At 36.0% G+C, this 18,110-nt stretch overlaps 1 protein-coding gene across 1 annotated transcript in view; it reads right to left on the bottom strand.

The window, feature by feature from the left end:
- dgkaa (diacylglycerol kinase, alpha a) overlaps window positions 1-17,456 on the bottom strand; it is a 33,911-nt gene extending 16,455 nt beyond the window's left edge. The window contains exons 1-3 of the mRNA XM_079802713.1: window positions 17,268-17,456; window positions 3,173-3,271; window positions 1,748-1,824 (exon numbers count right to left, since the gene is read on the bottom strand). Coding sequence (XP_079658839.1) covers window positions 1,748-1,824; window positions 3,173-3,248 — 153 coding nt within the window. The 5' untranslated portion in view covers window positions 3,249-3,271; window positions 17,268-17,456. The remainder of the gene's footprint in view (window positions 1-1,747; window positions 1,825-3,172; window positions 3,272-17,267) is intronic.
- Window positions 17,457-18,110: the final 654 nt, after the last annotated feature.

Here is an 18,110-nt window from a genome sequence, read left to right as displayed (position 1 = left end):
TCCACTGGTAGTGTACATGGGAATTTACTTCAAATCTACTTCACTCTTTCCCTGCTATTGACTGATTTTTCCAGCTATCCATGTTTTCACTGTTATACGGAAGGTGTGCTATTACACTCTGGATCAAAACACAGGCGAAGAAGCAGAAACAAGTGATAGAAGATTGCTAACACAAATGTAAAATAACGCGATCATAAAAAATTAAACAGCATGTAAACTGCCTAATGTTACTGAATGAAATGTCGAACCCATGAAAAGGAAACAACTGACAAGCGTTGGAGGTGTTGATGAACTCAATCTACTCCATTTGTGTTTTGATCATCGTTCTGAATCTGATCCGGATGAAGTCTTTGACTAAAATGCAATTTTGTTTAAAATTTTGCTTTTTTAAATGAACATTTCACATTCAAGTGTTGATAAAAAAAGAATGCATGAAGCAACAATAAAATGTTTTTTAAATGGAAAGAGTTAAAGGTATTTCAAGTATAAAAAATTTATACCTAAATAGGAACACAGTAGTATACTTAAAGTGCAAAAATAATATATACATAGTAAACTATAAGTATGATGTTATGTTCACTACTGTGAAAACTTACCAAGTATACTTGCAGTATAAGCTACTAAACTAGGGGTTTACTGAGAGTGTATTTCAAAGTGTACTATCATAAACAAACAAAAAAACATACTAAAAGTATTAAAATATTAAACTACTAGTATACTTATAAGTTCACTTGTAGTACAGATGCAGTACAAATGAGAAACATGGTTGTGTACTTAAAGTTTACTAATGTTAACACTTAAATGTATACTTTTATATACTAAAAGTGGGCCAATTTAGTCCCAAGCTGTATTGAAATAGTACACTTACAAGTTTACTACTAGTACACTGATATTAGTATACTTACTAAATAACGTATACTTAAAAATATACTTGAACATTACTTAAGCATACTTAATAAAATTAACTTGAAGTATACTTCTTTTTCGTAAGGGTGATTCTCACAGTTTAACACGATAAGTTAAAAAAAAAAAAAAATATTGTATGTAATATTTTTTTATATTGTAAAATAAGTATGGATACTCAAGTAAACCCAAGTTGCTTCGGTCCAGTAAATGATCATCATCAAATTTAGAAATTATAGAAAAATCATTAAAGATCACACAAAAAGGCACGTGTACCACAACCTGCGACCTGAAGGACATTTTTGGAATTATAATAAAGGGCCTTTTTCTTACTAAAAAAAATATGAACTATCAATCAGAAGACTGAAGGCATGTAGATGATTGTGTACAACAGTTTTTTAGTAAAGTTTTGACCATGTTACTAATTTAAGGGCCTTAGAAATGCATCATTTTATAGGGTAAAATCATGCAGCTTGCTGATTTTTTTTTTTTTTTTTTTGCGTACGAGTTGAAAAAACTGATGAAAAATTCCTTCAATCTCTAGCATAACAAGCTAATTTTTAAGTAACTGCAGATTTTTTTTTCCTGGCAACCACCCACAACACCTTAACATCATGGCAGCGAGTTTTGTGTGGGTAACACCACTAAAATCAGTACTGAGACACAACACTCACTGACTAAGCAGGTACACCATGAATTGTCCAGCGGATGAGCTCTGATATGCTTAACCAGACGTGAAGTGATTCACATTACAGAGATGGATGGATCTGTTCATGGGTAATTGGACTAAGATGCTGTAAAAGCAAAGTGCTGACAGTTGGCCCCTGGCAGCCTGTTCACTCACCTCTCCGTGTCTGTACTTGGCTAACCTGCCATCTGCATTGAATTCCTTTAACACATCTTTTACTTTTAGACTGCAGTCTGCAGAGAGATAGAAAGGGTGAGTGGGAGGGGGCAGAGAAGGAGAGAAAGAGAAAAAAATGGACAGGATGACATTTTGGCACAATGAACCACAGACATCACACCTTTTAATGAACTCTATCTGCACGACAACTCAGCACGACAAATCAGAGAAGCAGAAACTCAGTTCATACTTAGGCAAATACCTACAACACCTTACACCTACAACACCTTAAAATCTCTCAATCATGTATGAGTCGCATTAGATGGAGCAACCAAGGTTTGGCTGCTTAGCATGACCCTGTTAGCCCCTGCTGGTCAGATGCTGCAGCTACAGGACATGGCTGCAAAAATGATATTACTTTATTGATTGTCATTCAAAAAAATGTCAATATATCTTATTCTATTCCAGGGTCCATTAAAAAGGACCTATTATGCTTTTTTACATTTTCAACTTTCTTTAGTGTGTAATGTTGCTGTTTGAGCACCTGCAAAGATACAAAGCACAAAGTCCACTCTAAAGGGAGTAATTCTCTGTATCAGTAAGTGCTGTTTCTCTCCCTGAAACGCCTTGATTATAGTCTTGAGTTTTCTGCTGGGAACATGCATGTCATAATATCCCTTATTTAAATAATTCCCACCCAGGGTATATGCAAAAACGATCTTTCAGACGAATACAGTTGAGTTATATTAAAAAATGTCCTGGCTAATCCAAGCATTATAATGGCAGTGAATGGGAGCCCAAAATTTGAAGCCCAAAAAAGTGCCTCCATCCATTATAAAAGTAATCCATACGGCTCCGGGGGATTAATAAAGGCCTTCTGAAGCGAAGCAATGCCTTTGTGTAAGAAAAATATCCATATTTAAAACTTTATAAAGTAAAATATCTGGCTTCCACCCGACTGCCGTCCTTATTCAAATCACGCAGTTCAAAATGCTTACGCTACGTCCAACGTCATAGTTACGCCAGTTAGGCTTTTTCCGTAAATTGGAAACAAGTGCAACTTGTTTTGCAACCATGTTAGTAGACCCCAAAAACAAAACCAAGACTCTTTAAATTAGAGATGTCAGTGAGAAAAGTGATTTTCTTTCACAATCACATCCTTTTAGTGACATTATCAATATCTGAATGGTATCAAATCAAATCAGCCTTTTCCACCACTAGTTGCATGTATAAAATATTTAAGCAAGTGTAAAACTGCAAGTAAACCAGGCTCACAGACGTCTTGGATGCACAAGACTGGCATGTTTTTTCGACCCTTAGATTGAAGTGTCATTTCGCACTTAAAGACTGAGAGTGAGTCATGGTTTGTAATGATGCCGAGCATTTAGTGAGAGTGGGAGGGATGTGTGGGCATCACAGACTCACAGTCAATGTACTGCTGAAGCTGGATGAAGTCTATGGGCCTCAGCTCTCTATCATCTGACTCGCCCGGGTCTGACATCACGCCAGAACCTCTGAATAACACTAAAAGAGTGAAAGAGAAAGGTTGGTGAGAGGCAAAAAGACAGATGAAAGCCAAATCCATCTTTACTTTCCATACAGTTTTCATGCACATAAAGCGGTAACGAAAAATGCAAAGAAAATAATTAGGCCTAGACACAATTATGGAAATACAATGCATGCACATTGCTGTCAGTCTCATCCCCTCTGGCACATACCATGAACACTTTGAAAACATTTTTGCATGAATAATGTTACACCGTATGATACTAAAATTCTCCATGAACATGGTGAACTATTTTATAAAAGAAAGTAACAATTCAAAGTTCACCTTTTGCCCTTCTGGTGTCAGAAATTAATGTTTTTCTTTTTTAAGGCTGAGCAAAGACTTTATACATGTCCAAATAATTTGCCATTCAAATCTTACAATGTGTTGTTTCTTTTTTTATATATTATGCAAGGCATTTATAGTGTTGCTAAATAAAGATATCTTGATTTTATTCATGCATGAACAGAGAAAAAGCCTTGTACAGTCACACCATACAAGAATTTGGATTTCATTTTGGATATTATAAAAAAATATATATAATACATTTTTAAATAAAATCTTTTTTTACCCAGCAAAGACATTTGTTTGAAAAAAAATATATATATAGAAAACAGTTATTTTAAATAGTAATAATATTTCACAATATTACTGTTTCAAATAAATGCAGCCTGGGTGAGCATAAGTGACTTCTTTCAAAAACATGAACAAATATTACAGACCCCAAACATATACATCATATACATATATATATATATATATATTTACTTTAAATAAATTAAAAATATTGATTTAAAATGTAATTTTGATTTATATATTTGCAATATTATCTACACATTAATAATACGTTGTTTTTGACAGTTTTTTTTTTACTGTAATGTATGCCAGCCTGCCTATGTAAATCAGCATGTCACATCACTCCCTCATTTACATACCGTCACTGCCTCATGCTCAAGAAAACAAAACTATGTGAACAGAAAGCAACAAATGCACACTGCTCGTGGTCACATGACTACCACAAAGTTGTATTCCCAATTAAAAGATTAATCTTATGTTTTTGTGTATGTCACCAGTAGAACGCTGACAGAAAAAAGTCTGACAGTCATATATTATTATATTTGTTGAAGTACGACTATGCTCAACATTCAAAACATGTTCAAGGCAAAAATTGAAAATGTGTACATAGCATTTGTTCAAGGACCTAAGGCTAAACGAGACACACAATATCTCCCTTTTTGTGTGTGTATTGTACAGAAACACTATGTTTCTGGGTCTTATCTGTAATGGAAAATGGATCAGCACTCTCATTAAGGAAAAAGCCTGTCCAGGGAGATTAGCATGCTAGTGCAAGGCTAAAGTTTTTCTTCCTATGCACATTCATTAAGGTGTCTTCAAACTTTTTTAACAGAAGCCAAACAGCGAGAATAAATGGGTGACCTACTTAAAGCAAGTATTACGATCTTAGTAACTAATAATAGTAGTAAAGTAGTAAAAGTATCATAATAGTGATCCAGCACTTTTCTGTGAACACAGAAAATCAGCCACATATTTAAAGCCAACAAACAAACATATGCAAATCTCTAGTCCGAACATCAGGAGGAGTTCCTCAACCTAACCTCTTATGAAAGTTTGTCAGCATGAAGAGAGAGAAAAAAAAAACAGAGCAAGGCTGCAATCCACTTTAATGGCACTTTATGTTCTTCCTATAATGAAAGAGCTCCAAAACTCAGATACGATAGAAAAGGCAGAGAGAATGAAGCCCATACACCCACTCTTCTCATGTGATGGGAGCTAACAAAGGGTCACACCGTTCTCAGTTAATTCCCTCAAAAGGTTAGTGTCGTTGCCTAGGAACTTTGTTTGTGTGGCCTATTCCGTGTATATATGGGTAGGTGGGTGGGTGTGTGTGAGAGAAAGTTAGGAAAACAGGAGCAATACTTTTCTGTTAACAGTGGAAGCTAGTCGGGGCATGACGGACTGGTATTTTACATACACACTGCAGTCTTATCAATCCTTTCTGAAAGATAAAAGGAAGCATAAATGTTTAATTTTACATTTATTTATGTATTTCAGTCATGACAACTCTCAGGATAGTTTGTTAAACATTTTATTAATGTAAATAGAATGTAGATGTTTGGTCTTGGTAGACTAGATCTCCTACTCTGCTGCTGTTGCTGGAGCTATGGTTGGATGTGTCGTGTTATAAAGGGAAATAGTAATGGACACGTGAAACCTATTGGCTGAGAGCATTACATTGAACGAACCAATTAGAATGTGAGTTTCATGGCTGAACTATTCATTTAAATCAAACATCCTAAATTGATCTTATAAGCTTCTCTAACAGATAATCTTCTAAAAAATGTGAAACGAAAGTACATTTAGACGTGTAATTGAATAGAATGTCCAATAATACCTCATAAATCACATGGCAAATGGAGAGATCTCATGGAGAAATATCAAGCCATTTTTATGTCAGTTATGTATGTTTTCCCTTCACATTCTTATTCTGTGAATCTGTGAAATATTAAAAATATATTTTTCTATAAGAAAATAATTTTGTAAAATCAGCATTAATTAAATTCAGTACAAAAATCATTTTGTGATTACTTACAAATATACTTTATGTTAAATAATACATAATTATTTTTCTATTAGTTAATGCCTTAATTAATATTAATAACAACGAGCAATACGTTTGTTAAAGTATTTATTATTCTCTGATAACCTTAGTTGATAAAAATACAGCTGTTCATTGGTTCATGTCAGCTCGGGTCCATTAAATAATATTATTTATGATGCAATAATAACAGATGCAACTTTTGATTTGAATACTTTTTTAGTAAATGTTGAAATACACATCAACTAATACATGATTTAGAAGTATTTGTCATTGTTAGTTCATGTTAACTAATGTAGTGAGCTAATGTTAATAAATGCAACATTATTGTAAAGTGCTACCATTTTTTCAACATTACTATAATGAGAATAAACCTTTTTATAGGCTATTGGGAGAAGGGGTTTAAATGTGCTTAATTGTCATGAAAATGTCACAATGCAAACACTACTATTGGGCCCAGAAATATGCTTTATTTTCTTTATAAGAAATATAATTTCATATTTTTAGACTTATGATTTTAGGTTGAAATTTTCAAACAAATGACTACGCATAATATAATTCTCTGATGGTCTTGTGTCACATCAGTTTTAACACTCAGTTGACTGTAGCTTACAATGGCTGGTGGCTGTAGGTCTTGGACTCTCTTTCTTTCTCTCTCTCTCTCTCTCGATCTGGACTCTCTCTGAATCTCTAATTGTTTGGGTTGAGCACAGAAGCGTGGTAATTTGATTCTGGCCTTTCTCATCACTTATTTGCATGCATAGCTCTGTTTTATGGAGGGAGACAAATCTCTGCTTCACCAAACACTTAGTGCAGTAAAACACAGCTCCAGGGGCTCGTTGAGGCTCGGCAAAGTACACTTTGAGACCATAACATCACTCTTTTGGACTGTAAATTGTGTTGAAGGCAGTCATTTATACAACAAAGATGCATAATCGTCCAAGCCAATGTGTCCATTTGAGGTGGAAAATCACTTTTTTCCATTATAGATGAGGGTTCAATTGGATACCATTATTGATTAAAATGGATGTCAAATACTTGATTCAATTTGTCAGTAGACCCTTTATGTCCTGTGAGTTGCGAGGTTGGGCCATCCATGGATCGGACTTGTTTGTTCAGCACATCCCACAGATGCTCAATTGGATTGAGATCTGGGAAATTTGGAGGCCACCTGGGAAAGTCAACACCTCAAACTCGTTGTTGTGTGTGTTCACACGCACCCGGCCATCCAGGTAGTGTAACAGAAAACGTGATTCATCAGACCAGGCCACCTTCTTCCATTGCTCCGTGGCCCAGTTCTGATGCTCAGCATGGACATCCTGACTGGTCTGCGGCTATGCAGCCCCATACGCAACAAACTGCGATGCACTGTGTATTCTGACACCTTTCTAACAGAACCAGCCTTCCCTCCCCACGTTCATCAATGAGCCTTGGCCGCCCATGACCCTGTTCACCACTCTTCCTTCGTTGGACCACTTTTGATAGAAACTGACCACTGCAGACCCGGGAACGCCCCACAAGAGCTGCAGTTTTGGAGATGCTCTGTCATCTAGCCATTACAATTTGGCCCTCAAATCCTTACACTTGCCCATTTTTCCTGCTTCTAACACATCAACTTTGAGGACAAAATGTTCACTTGCTGCCTAATATATCCCACCCACAAACAGGTGCCGTGATGAAGAGATAATCAGTGATACTCACTTCACCCGTCAGTTTCTATATAACCGTCCTTTGTCCCATAAAAATAAATAGGCCTATGATATTTATATTAAAAATTATTTAAACTCAAATCAATATGTCTGTTTATATCTTTATTGGGTAATTTGCAGCATAATACGCTGAATGATGTGTCAGGTGCTCCTTATCACAAAATAAATATCTGTTTTAATGTTTGCTCTACAACTCTAATATTATACTTGGCAGCCCCCACAAGTGCATGACAGTCATGTGTTCATGTATCTCTTTAGATCTTTATCCTTATGCCATTCAAAACCACGCAGGTAAAAATGTCAGTAGAATTACAGAAATGTCAGTAGCATTAAGGAAGTAGTGGGTGTCTGTAGTAGTTAGTTTCATGTTGCTGAGAGATTCCCCTGTATTGTGCATTGTGGCATGCGTCTCTCTTCCTGTATTTGTGACTTTGTAGCTGACAATTGTTTTTAATGAAACATCAAGATTTTTAGTTTAAATGTCGATGAATGTATAAGTGAAAGTAATGCTGTAAAAGGTTTTTCCATTGTTTTAATCACATTTCAGATCTGTTGCAGTGCGCTTAAATATTTGAGCGATTTGAGTTGTGACAAACAAATATTTAAATATTCTTCGTACTCTATTTTTAAAACATGAGCTCACAAGAATTAGAAGAATGTTGGATAACATAGCACTGCAAGACTCTGTAGACAAGTCAACTTGGTTCAAGAGAAAATTTGCAAAAATGTAAATAACTGTTACATAAGGCTAACAAACTCAATTACAACAGTAAATTGCCCAACCCGTCTCACTATTGCGCATTAAGTTGCATTTCCAACCCTCATTACCAGAAAAGCTGGACTTAGAACACAACACAGTGTGTACAGAGGGGCGGTGTGTGATTCTCACGTGAAAAAAAAAACATGCCAGTTCTAGTGATCTAATATTAGCACATATTATTTGCCTTAACAATGTCTTTTAAAACTATATTTAGGAACAATACTTTCTAAAGCTTTGTTCTGTTTGTACAAGCTGTCGCTTTGTGTCAAGTCAAACAGCTGCTATGTATCTGCAAGAGTTCATATATTCCCCTTCCTCTCATTTTATTGCTTAAAAGGTTGCTCTTTCATAACTCAGGAGACGTGATAAAAATCTGAGTTGTCTTTATTCCCTTTCCTAGAATTAAAATAAATGAGACGCTACAGTATAGAGTTTTAAAATGAATGCAATTAAAAAATATATATATAGATATAAGACACTAGTAGATAACGAGATCTCAATTGTGTTTAGAGAGAATTCACATTCAATCCAATACTCGCACATAAATATTCAATCTACCGATAAATGGGGCTCTATTGTTTAGACATTCTTATGTACCCAACAACACATTCAGGTGGAAAAACGTGAAAAATAAATTGGAAAGCATTTAAGGTACGTTTACACGACAACAATGTACTAAAATTGGAAAAAGTTTTTCCTTCGCGTTTTTTGCGTACAGACTACAACGTTGTCAAAACGATCCCACTCACACGTAGCCTGGATGCCAGCCGAACTTAGCCCCGCCCACAACATTTTAGTTCGGGAAGTTCGGTCTGGACTTGTAATGTAACGTAAGCATCCACGTCACCAAAGAGCGCTTGGGTTGAATTTGTTCTAATCCTAAAAGGAGAACTTGTTTGTATATGCATTCACCTACACTATTTCTCTCAGAAATGATGATCGTGTTGGTAAGTACTCTGTGTATCCTTAAATTATTTTTACAACACCGGCAAACATCGTTTACACTTACTCCTTTCGTGCAGACAGGGTTGCCAAGTTTTCACAACGAAACCCGCCCAATTGCTCCTCAAAACTAGCCCAAAACAAGCCCAATAGCTTTTTTTTTTTAGGGTTGCCTGGGGTCGCTTCAACCCGCGGACATGGAAAAACATCCCGCGGCAAAACCGCAGACTTGGTAACACTGCAGTTGAGTTCTGTTGATATTTGACAACTAACGTTATGCATCACTCCGTTGCTCTGATTGGTTGTAGGTCTATCCAATTGAGGTCTTTCCTGGTTCGGTTGAAACACGCCCCATAATCACAGCCCAACGGAGCAGTATCAGACTCATATTCTGACTAGAATTGAGTATGACAACGTCAGGCTAACTCACACGGATCCGTGAAAACAACTTAAAACGCTGTATTATGCATGCCAGGGGCCCGTTCTTCGTACGTTGCTTATTACATCTGAGATGATTTGACAGATCCCAGATCTTTTAATCGTGATAACTGATCTCTGGCTAATTTGGTTCTTCAAACGAATTTGCGGATTGGATTAAAATATCTGGATTAAATGATCTAAGATCACTGCGCGTTCTTGTTTTCCCTGAAGAGGGCAGATGCATCGATACTCGAAACCACGATCAGCAATGCAGCGATTGGCTGGCGTCAAGACAGCAACGTAATGACATCATATAATTAAAAAAGCCACCTGGCAAAAAACTTGACAAATTATACAATAAAAACCCCACGAATTTCTGGACCTTTATAAGGAAACAGCCAAACCACCAAACCAACATAAAAGTTATTATAGATAAATGATAAATGTTTTTTTAACATGATTACCAATTATTTATATTCACGATTTTATACAGTATTTGTACACCCTTTACATTTTTATTTCAATGTTGTAATTTAATTTTTAATTCAATTTGGAGCAGATTTGTAACGTGACAGTATTAAAGTTTCTTAAGGGTCAAGATCAAATTATCTGCATCTCTTGCGCTGCATCAAGCCATCCCATAATATCCGTCATCACTTAAATTAATGCACGGCTCAGAGTAACTGTACAACATGTGTGTAAACCTCCAATAAAATTATAAAGTAATTATTCCATCACAAATAAATCGCTCAATCAAGTGGCTGTGTCTATATTATTATACAACATTATATACATTCTCATATGCATATAAAATATAACATTTTTTATATTATTATTATTATTTAAAATTATTATTATTGCCCCTGTTCAGTAATGAACTATTGTAATAAAGTAGCAGTGGCTGGGACAGATTTTAAGTATGACCTCAGATGCAATCTAATCCTGTTTACATGAAATAAGCCGCTCGCGAGCAGGTTTAAGCTTACGGACCTGTTACTATGACAGCAAGTCCAGGATGAGCTTTGAAGAACCAAACAATCCGAGATCATGTCAAATCGTCAACAATCAAATCCAGCTAACTGAGTTAGCGACGTACGAAGAACGGGCCCCAGGCCAGTAAATGGCGTTGTTACGTACTACGCACCTATACACTGAACACGTGATACGCATATACATGACATCACTGTTTTAACAAATTAGCATTTTTGTAGTTTACACGGAGACAATAACAGTATTGTTTCAAAAACGTGCACTTTGAAACCCGTTTTCAAAAGTTTGTGTTTTCAGCATAGACTGTAAAAAAATATGGACGTAGTGTCCGTGACTTCACCCATAGTGTTCTGAAGAGCTGCTTTGAAGCGCAAAGTAGGGACGAGCTGGCCGTTGCCATCTTGTCATCGCTTCATTGCGCGTCACTCCCGGATAACAGAAAATGGGCAAAGAGGCGGGACGTGGGCGGAGCTGAGGTGATGCGATGACTAACAGACAGCAGATAAATTATGCAGAACTTTAAAGCTTTATATAATGTAAACAAATGAGTTATAAAAAAAATTCACCCCCCTCACAGTTGTCATGAAGGGCAAAATTAGCCGTATAGACCAAAACCCCAATTTGTACCAGGCTGTAAACATGTGTTTTTCTGCTGTAAAGTTGGCCATTTTAACATTGAGCTCAATGAGATTCTGCTCCCTTCTGACCCTAGTGGCCAGTCGATGAATTGTAGTTTAAGTCACTTCCGTATTGGCTTCAAGAGAAACTGCAGGAGGTTGCCGCTTGGTTTTCAGGCCCCAAAACGCCATTGTCGTGTAAATGAACGGCCAAAACGCAGAACATTGTTTACATTTTAGTTGTGTAAACACCCTCTTATGCCCCGATCAGACAGAATGCGTTTCTTTGCAGTAAGAAGTGAATTTTTAAAATAGTTTTCAATTGGCAGTGAGCACTTTACGCGCTGTTTATGCACCTGGCGCCTCACATTTTAACCGCCTGTTGCGCCTCGTGTTTTTGTAGTGCCAAAAGTTGAAAAAAACCCCCAACTCTGAGCAGAAAACCGCCCGACGTCATTCGTGTTTTTTCCCCATTGTCCAATCAAATGAATGGAGAGGCGGGCCATTGTGATGACGGTTACCTTGATTAGACTGACAGCACAGCTGATTCGGGCGTTGCCTAGATCGGAAAATATTTGGCTTAAAATAAATAAATAAATAAATAATATTATTACTGTTGTTGATATTTTTTGATATTATTGTTTTTATTATATTCATAATACATTTTTATATTTGTAGTTTAATGATTTAGAAATTGTGTCAAAACTATAACAAATAGAACCAATAATAGAAATAATACAATAGTAAAAAGGTTCTGCATATTGGTAATCAGAATTTTTTTATAATAATTGACTTCACTATCTATCGGTTGTGACAAAAATGATAATTGTCATTTTTCTTTCCTATGGGTGTTACCCTTCTGGTTCTAATGGGAAATGTTTGTTTAGCTGGTTATGAGCTGCTTTATTAGATTAAATCAAATCAAATCAAATCAAATCAAGTCATTTCAGCTTTTCCAAGGAAACACAATGTGCATCTGGTCAATAAGAAGGACTGCCAAATGCTGGTCAGAGTTTCCCCATCAGCTGTGCTTCCTCAGACCGTTGCCAGGGGTGACTGACAGGACTAGAATGAGGAAGGGAGGAGGGGAGAGACGGATGAGGGGGAGGAAACCCGGACAGCATTCACGGGTCTTCCCCTGCTGGTCTGCTCCACCTACGCAAGCTTCTCGGAGCACACAACCTTCAAACAGACTGCTTTGCATTCCACCTGCTGATGTAAGGGTGAATAATTCACAACAACAAAAGGGAATGATTTTTGTCTAAAAATGTGCACCCTTTGGGACAATGCAACATGCACTGTGAAACAACAACTGGAAAAGTGGAAATAATCGGCCCCTTCTCTGTCTGAGTGGCTCAAGATCACTTTGTTCACTAAATGAAACAGATTTAGCTTTAAACACACTGAAACAGCTTACAAAACAAATGACAGGCCAATTTGTAAACTGTAAAGCAGCACGAGTCACACCTCATCTGAGAGCGGCTGCTGTGCTCGTCTCTCTCAGCTTCTTTTTTTATTGCATTTTGATGGTAAAAGGCATCACTGACTGTTTAAGTTGTGGCAGGACAAGTTTTCCGTAAAACTAAAGGGGCCTCAGCGGTGCGCAGGAAACCCTTACAAAGTAACTGCCTAGCCACAGGCACGTCTGAGCTTGCACAGCAGCCGTGCACGCCGTCCTCCTCCAGAAAAGCCTGCTGCGCGGTCTGTGCAAAGGCACAGGCTCGAGGAGACACATGTTATAAACGTACTAACACCCACGCTGAGAGAACACTACAGACAGCAGACATGCAGCAACTGTTGCGCTAGTCTCCTTCCTACACAGAGCAATATCAAGAGTTGAAGTCATGAGCGAATTAGATTTAGACTGCATTACCATGCGCAAGAGAGGGCATGAGAAATCATAGACTCAAAATTAGAGCACAGATCATTTTTTCATTTATACAATCTAAACTAACCCTGAACACTTCACAATGAAAACAACCACTAGAAAACAATTATCTCCAAAAGGTTTCACTGTACAATGAACAGACTCAGGGCTCAAGACAGGGACGATTTGGGAGAAAAATTGTGAATTTTCCGATAAAATTGCGATCAAAATTTCAAATGTTATTTAAAAAACTAAATGTTTGCTGAGTTTGTTTGTAGGGCTGCACAATTTGGTCAAAATTTGTGGGATTATATGACTATAAAATAAAAATAATCACAATTTAATAATAATAATTATTGTTGAAAAAATATTAAATGTTAAACAATATTATATATATATATATATATATATATATATATATATATATATATATATATATATATATATATATATATATATATATATATATATATATATATATATATATATATATATATATATATCACTATTTTAATGTATAATTTCACAGTAAAAATCCTGTATTTTAGAAAAATAATAATATACACAACTGTAGAACTGTAAAATTACAATGCAAATATTTATGGCTGCCTAAATTGCATAATTTTTAAACATTATGTGACAAAAAATGTAAATCTAGTCAGGAAAGCTTTGCGATTTCATCATATATATTCTCATTTGGTGGCGTGTGTTTCATGACACAACGAACACAGTAGCAATGCAAGGCCATGTCTTGAACATTGAGGAACAAAGTGTGCGCGTGTGTGTGTGTGTGTGTGGGTGTTATTGAATTATTGATTTTTTTTATTTAAACCAATCCAAAAATGTAAGGATTGCAAGGGATTTAAGTGAATGACGGAAAAAAACTGTAAAAGTTCCAGGTCTATTGTAGTTATAAACTATTTGCAAATAATATATATATACATATATATATATATATATATATATATATATATATATATATATATATATATATATATATATATATATATATATATATATATATATATATATATATATATATATATATATATATATATATATATATATTAAATATGCACACTCTTATTCGTATGTCTAATATGTAAAAAAATGCAAAGCGTTTTTTGTCTCATCAAATTCAGTTATGAATTACATGAATCATGTAAATATAAGTGTATTTTTCAACTTAAAACTGTGAACTTTCAGTTGAGTATTTTACTGTCAGTCGCTGAACCTTTCTATAAAATCGTAAAACAGTCGTCAAATATTAAAGGTTTAGCTACTTATATCTCACCATGCAGTCTTTCACTGCTTAAAATAAAGCACTGAAATTAGTCAACACTTTGACTCACGCACTCAGTGAATCATTTAAAGTTCGAACTGAGTTCACAAATGACTCCCTGACTGAACCAAGAATCACTTTTTTGTTATGTTGAAAAACATTGTTCATTACATTATTCTCATGTGTACGCTGTATAAGTACATTTTGTGAGATATCATTTGGCTCCCAAATGTTTAATTTCCTCATAATTTTTTATTTGCGGTCCTGATACTCTTGGGAATCTACACTACTCTGGTTTCCAACTATTCAAACTAGAGAAGATGGAGGTGTTTTACCAACCACTGAATGGAAATATGGGAAAACAAGCTCGTATTTACCACTCACCTGGTGAAAGTGAGGAAATCTGTGGTGAAAAGAATATTGACCCACATTCCATTAACAAAGCTAGACCTTCATCTGTCTCTGTTTCGTAAGTGCAGTTAGATCCTGATTGGGGTTAAGGAAAGACAAGCTACTCCTGAATCTAGTTTTTCACTACTTGGCTCATGAATCATAAAAGCAGGAGATTGCTGAGAAGACAGTAAACCAACCCTGTGATTTTCTAGCCAAGCCCATAAGGCTCTAGATTCCTCAGAGAATGAGTTACCATTATCAGGTAAACTAAGCCAAGAGCTCCAGAGAGAATGTGGGACTAAATTAGGACTTTTAATTTCTTTAGGGACATCCACAAATTTAGTTTGGGGTTTCAAATGAGTCAGAGATACAAAACCGCAAACTAAAATATCAGCATGTTGCACTGAGATGGATACGTTTTGGTCACGACAGCAGAAACAAGAGTGGAAAAACAAGAATGACTGGCTGTAAGTAGTTTGGTGTAAAAAAGGTGTAAAATGCAGGGGAGCAGACAAAGAATGTCAAAACCCTTTCTCTGTCAAAACTGACATGACTCATATTGCCCGGTCAGCTAAAACTGGAAATATGTGACAAAATAGTCTGTGCCTGTCTAACTGGAAGAGTTGAAATCTCTTATGATGATGAAATGAGATGAACCTAATGACATAATCGGTCCAGTTATTGTAAACCGTTAAACTTTTAAACAGAAGAAGGTTGCAATTAATATTTAGATAAAATATGTATTATTAAGGCAGCGTGAGTAATGCAGTCATTAAGATATATTAATCAAACTAGTAAAGAGATAACAGTAAAATAAACAACTCAGGGGAAAAATCCAGAGAATGCAACAGTTACTTAACCAGTTCAGATAAATGTGTCAAATAACATCATGATAAGAAGAACAAAATGTAATTGCTAAACCAAGCCAGGGTCTGTTTTGATGGTTTTGACTGGGTTTGGGGGACTTTTAGGCTGGTCAGATTGGGAGACCACCTAAACCCAGATCAGCATGGTATTCGATCGTTGAAGTATGTTGGGTAACCATTTGTATTTTTACACAGTAAAAAAAAAAACTTCCCCCCAAAAAAACTGTCTCTAGGACCTTTATTTATTTTTAAGTGTATTTTACGTTTCCAAGCACTTCACATAACAGTATGACTCACTCAGGCTCCACAAACTATAGTTTTGTGAAAGAGTATAACAAAACATCTGACAAAACAACCAGACGAAGCCAACAAACAAAGAGGAAAACCACCAAAATGCAGTTAACTGGTACAATTAAAAATAGACTGAACTGTGCATGACATAAATGGCTGAATCTCGCACAGGCTGCGTTTCAAAATCTAGTGAGCTGTTTATGTTTAGCTCGCTAAAATATCTAAACAGAACGATTTTCCTGAGATTCGGATCAGTTAACATATATTTATACGGAAGGCATGCTAAAAAAATACGGTGACGTTTCCTGCACTGCTAGTAACCGCAATAGGCCTACTACTAATAATGATGATTTTACAGTCAGAAACGCACAGCAAACAGTGTAGTCCGATTCCCAAACAAATGACTCATTTGAGTCGGTTCTTTTAAAGAATCATAAAAATACAGCGCAAACAATGTAGAATGATTCTCGAATGAGTGGAACCCGGTTTTTTGTGAATCAAAAACACTTAAGAATCGATTACTGAATTTATCTGACTTACCGCAATCATCATCCATCACGACTCGAAAATAACTTTTGTCTTTTATGTTGTACTTATGGCTCGTGAGTTACTGACTGGTTGTTCATATTACAATTGTATTTGAGATACACATGATGAGTTTATTTTATTACAAAAAAATAAACAATTGAAATATGATAGGCTACATTTCGTTCGTTTAGTATTTGTATTTATTATTTTAAAAAGTCTGTGTAAATACCTTTGGCAAGAAAATGGTCAATTATTACATTTTGTTCAAAATTGTTATTCTTTGTGCATTGTATGGTAGGCTACATGATATATTCTATATATGTTCACTTGCTAACAATCGCCGAGGGCAATAGATTTTTAAAAATATATTTATCGTTTAAGTACTTAAAGAATGACATTCTAGATGGAACCGTTAAGGAACCGAACTCGTTAAGACGAATCAAAGAATCATTAAATTCCTTACTATTCCCATCGTTAACTAAACAACATTCTGGGCATCGATATATCGTTCGAAGTCGCATATGGACACGCCGTTTGGACCGTCAGAGATTTTGAGTCGCTGCCGTGAGAAATGATGCATGAAACCTACATGCAGCACAGTATCAAATCCCTGCTAGCCTGCTGTTTTAAAGGTAGTCAACTCTCTAAAACTCGCTCGTCTCACCATAATAATAAAAACACATTTGCGTTACCTTAGTCTTGAGGTCTACAGCACCCGGTTAGTAGTTCTGTCGTGTCTTTGAAACAGACGCCAAGAGCAAAATCACTCAGATGCACTCAAAAACAAAAATTATTAAATGAGTGGCGAGGGAGGCAGAACCAGCTTCGTCTGTGAGAAAGCGTTTAGCTGTTTTTGTCCGGCTGAGAACTGACAGTAAAGTGAACACGCCTAACTGTGAGTGACACTCCCATAGAGTCACAGCACCGCCCGCACTCATGTGTCTGAGCTGAGCGATGCACTTTGATCAGATGTGTGTGTGTGTGTGTGTGTGTGTGTGTGTGTGTGTGTGCGTGTTCGCGCGCGCGCGCGTGTGTGTGTGTGTGTGTGCGCGCGTGTGTGTGTGTGTGTATGTATGTATGTACTCTTGTGCTTCTCATCAAGAAGATAGATAGATAGATAGATAGATAGATAGATAGATAGATAGATAGATAGATAGATAGATAGATAGATAGATAGATAGATAGATAGATAGATAGATAGATAGATAGATAGATAGATAGATAGATAGATAGATAGATATGCAGAATGATTAATCAACAGAACATTTTTACATTTTTGGTTACACATCGACAAATCAACAGGGTGGTGACATTTAAACCATTAAAAGTGACCAAATGTCATCATTTTCAGTGTTAGGTTTGGCATCCGATTGTGTTCATATATGTACTTTTATGTAGTCCAATTGCTTTAATAGTTGTCACACATTTAAGCTGTAATATATTTGATTGCCCAATGCTTGATTAACTGATACAGGAATTTGTGGTGACAGATTGTAAAAGCTCCACTCAAATCCTCACTTTTTGAAAGGGATTAG

Source organism: Gobio gobio, assembly GCF_949357685.1.
Source record: "Gobio gobio genome assembly, chromosome: 21".
Classification (NCBI taxonomy): domain Eukaryota; kingdom Metazoa; phylum Chordata; class Actinopteri; order Cypriniformes; family Gobionidae; genus Gobio; species Gobio gobio.
Note: the sequence above shows the minus strand (reverse complement) of the source record. Positions and strands in the feature narration are given on the sequence as shown.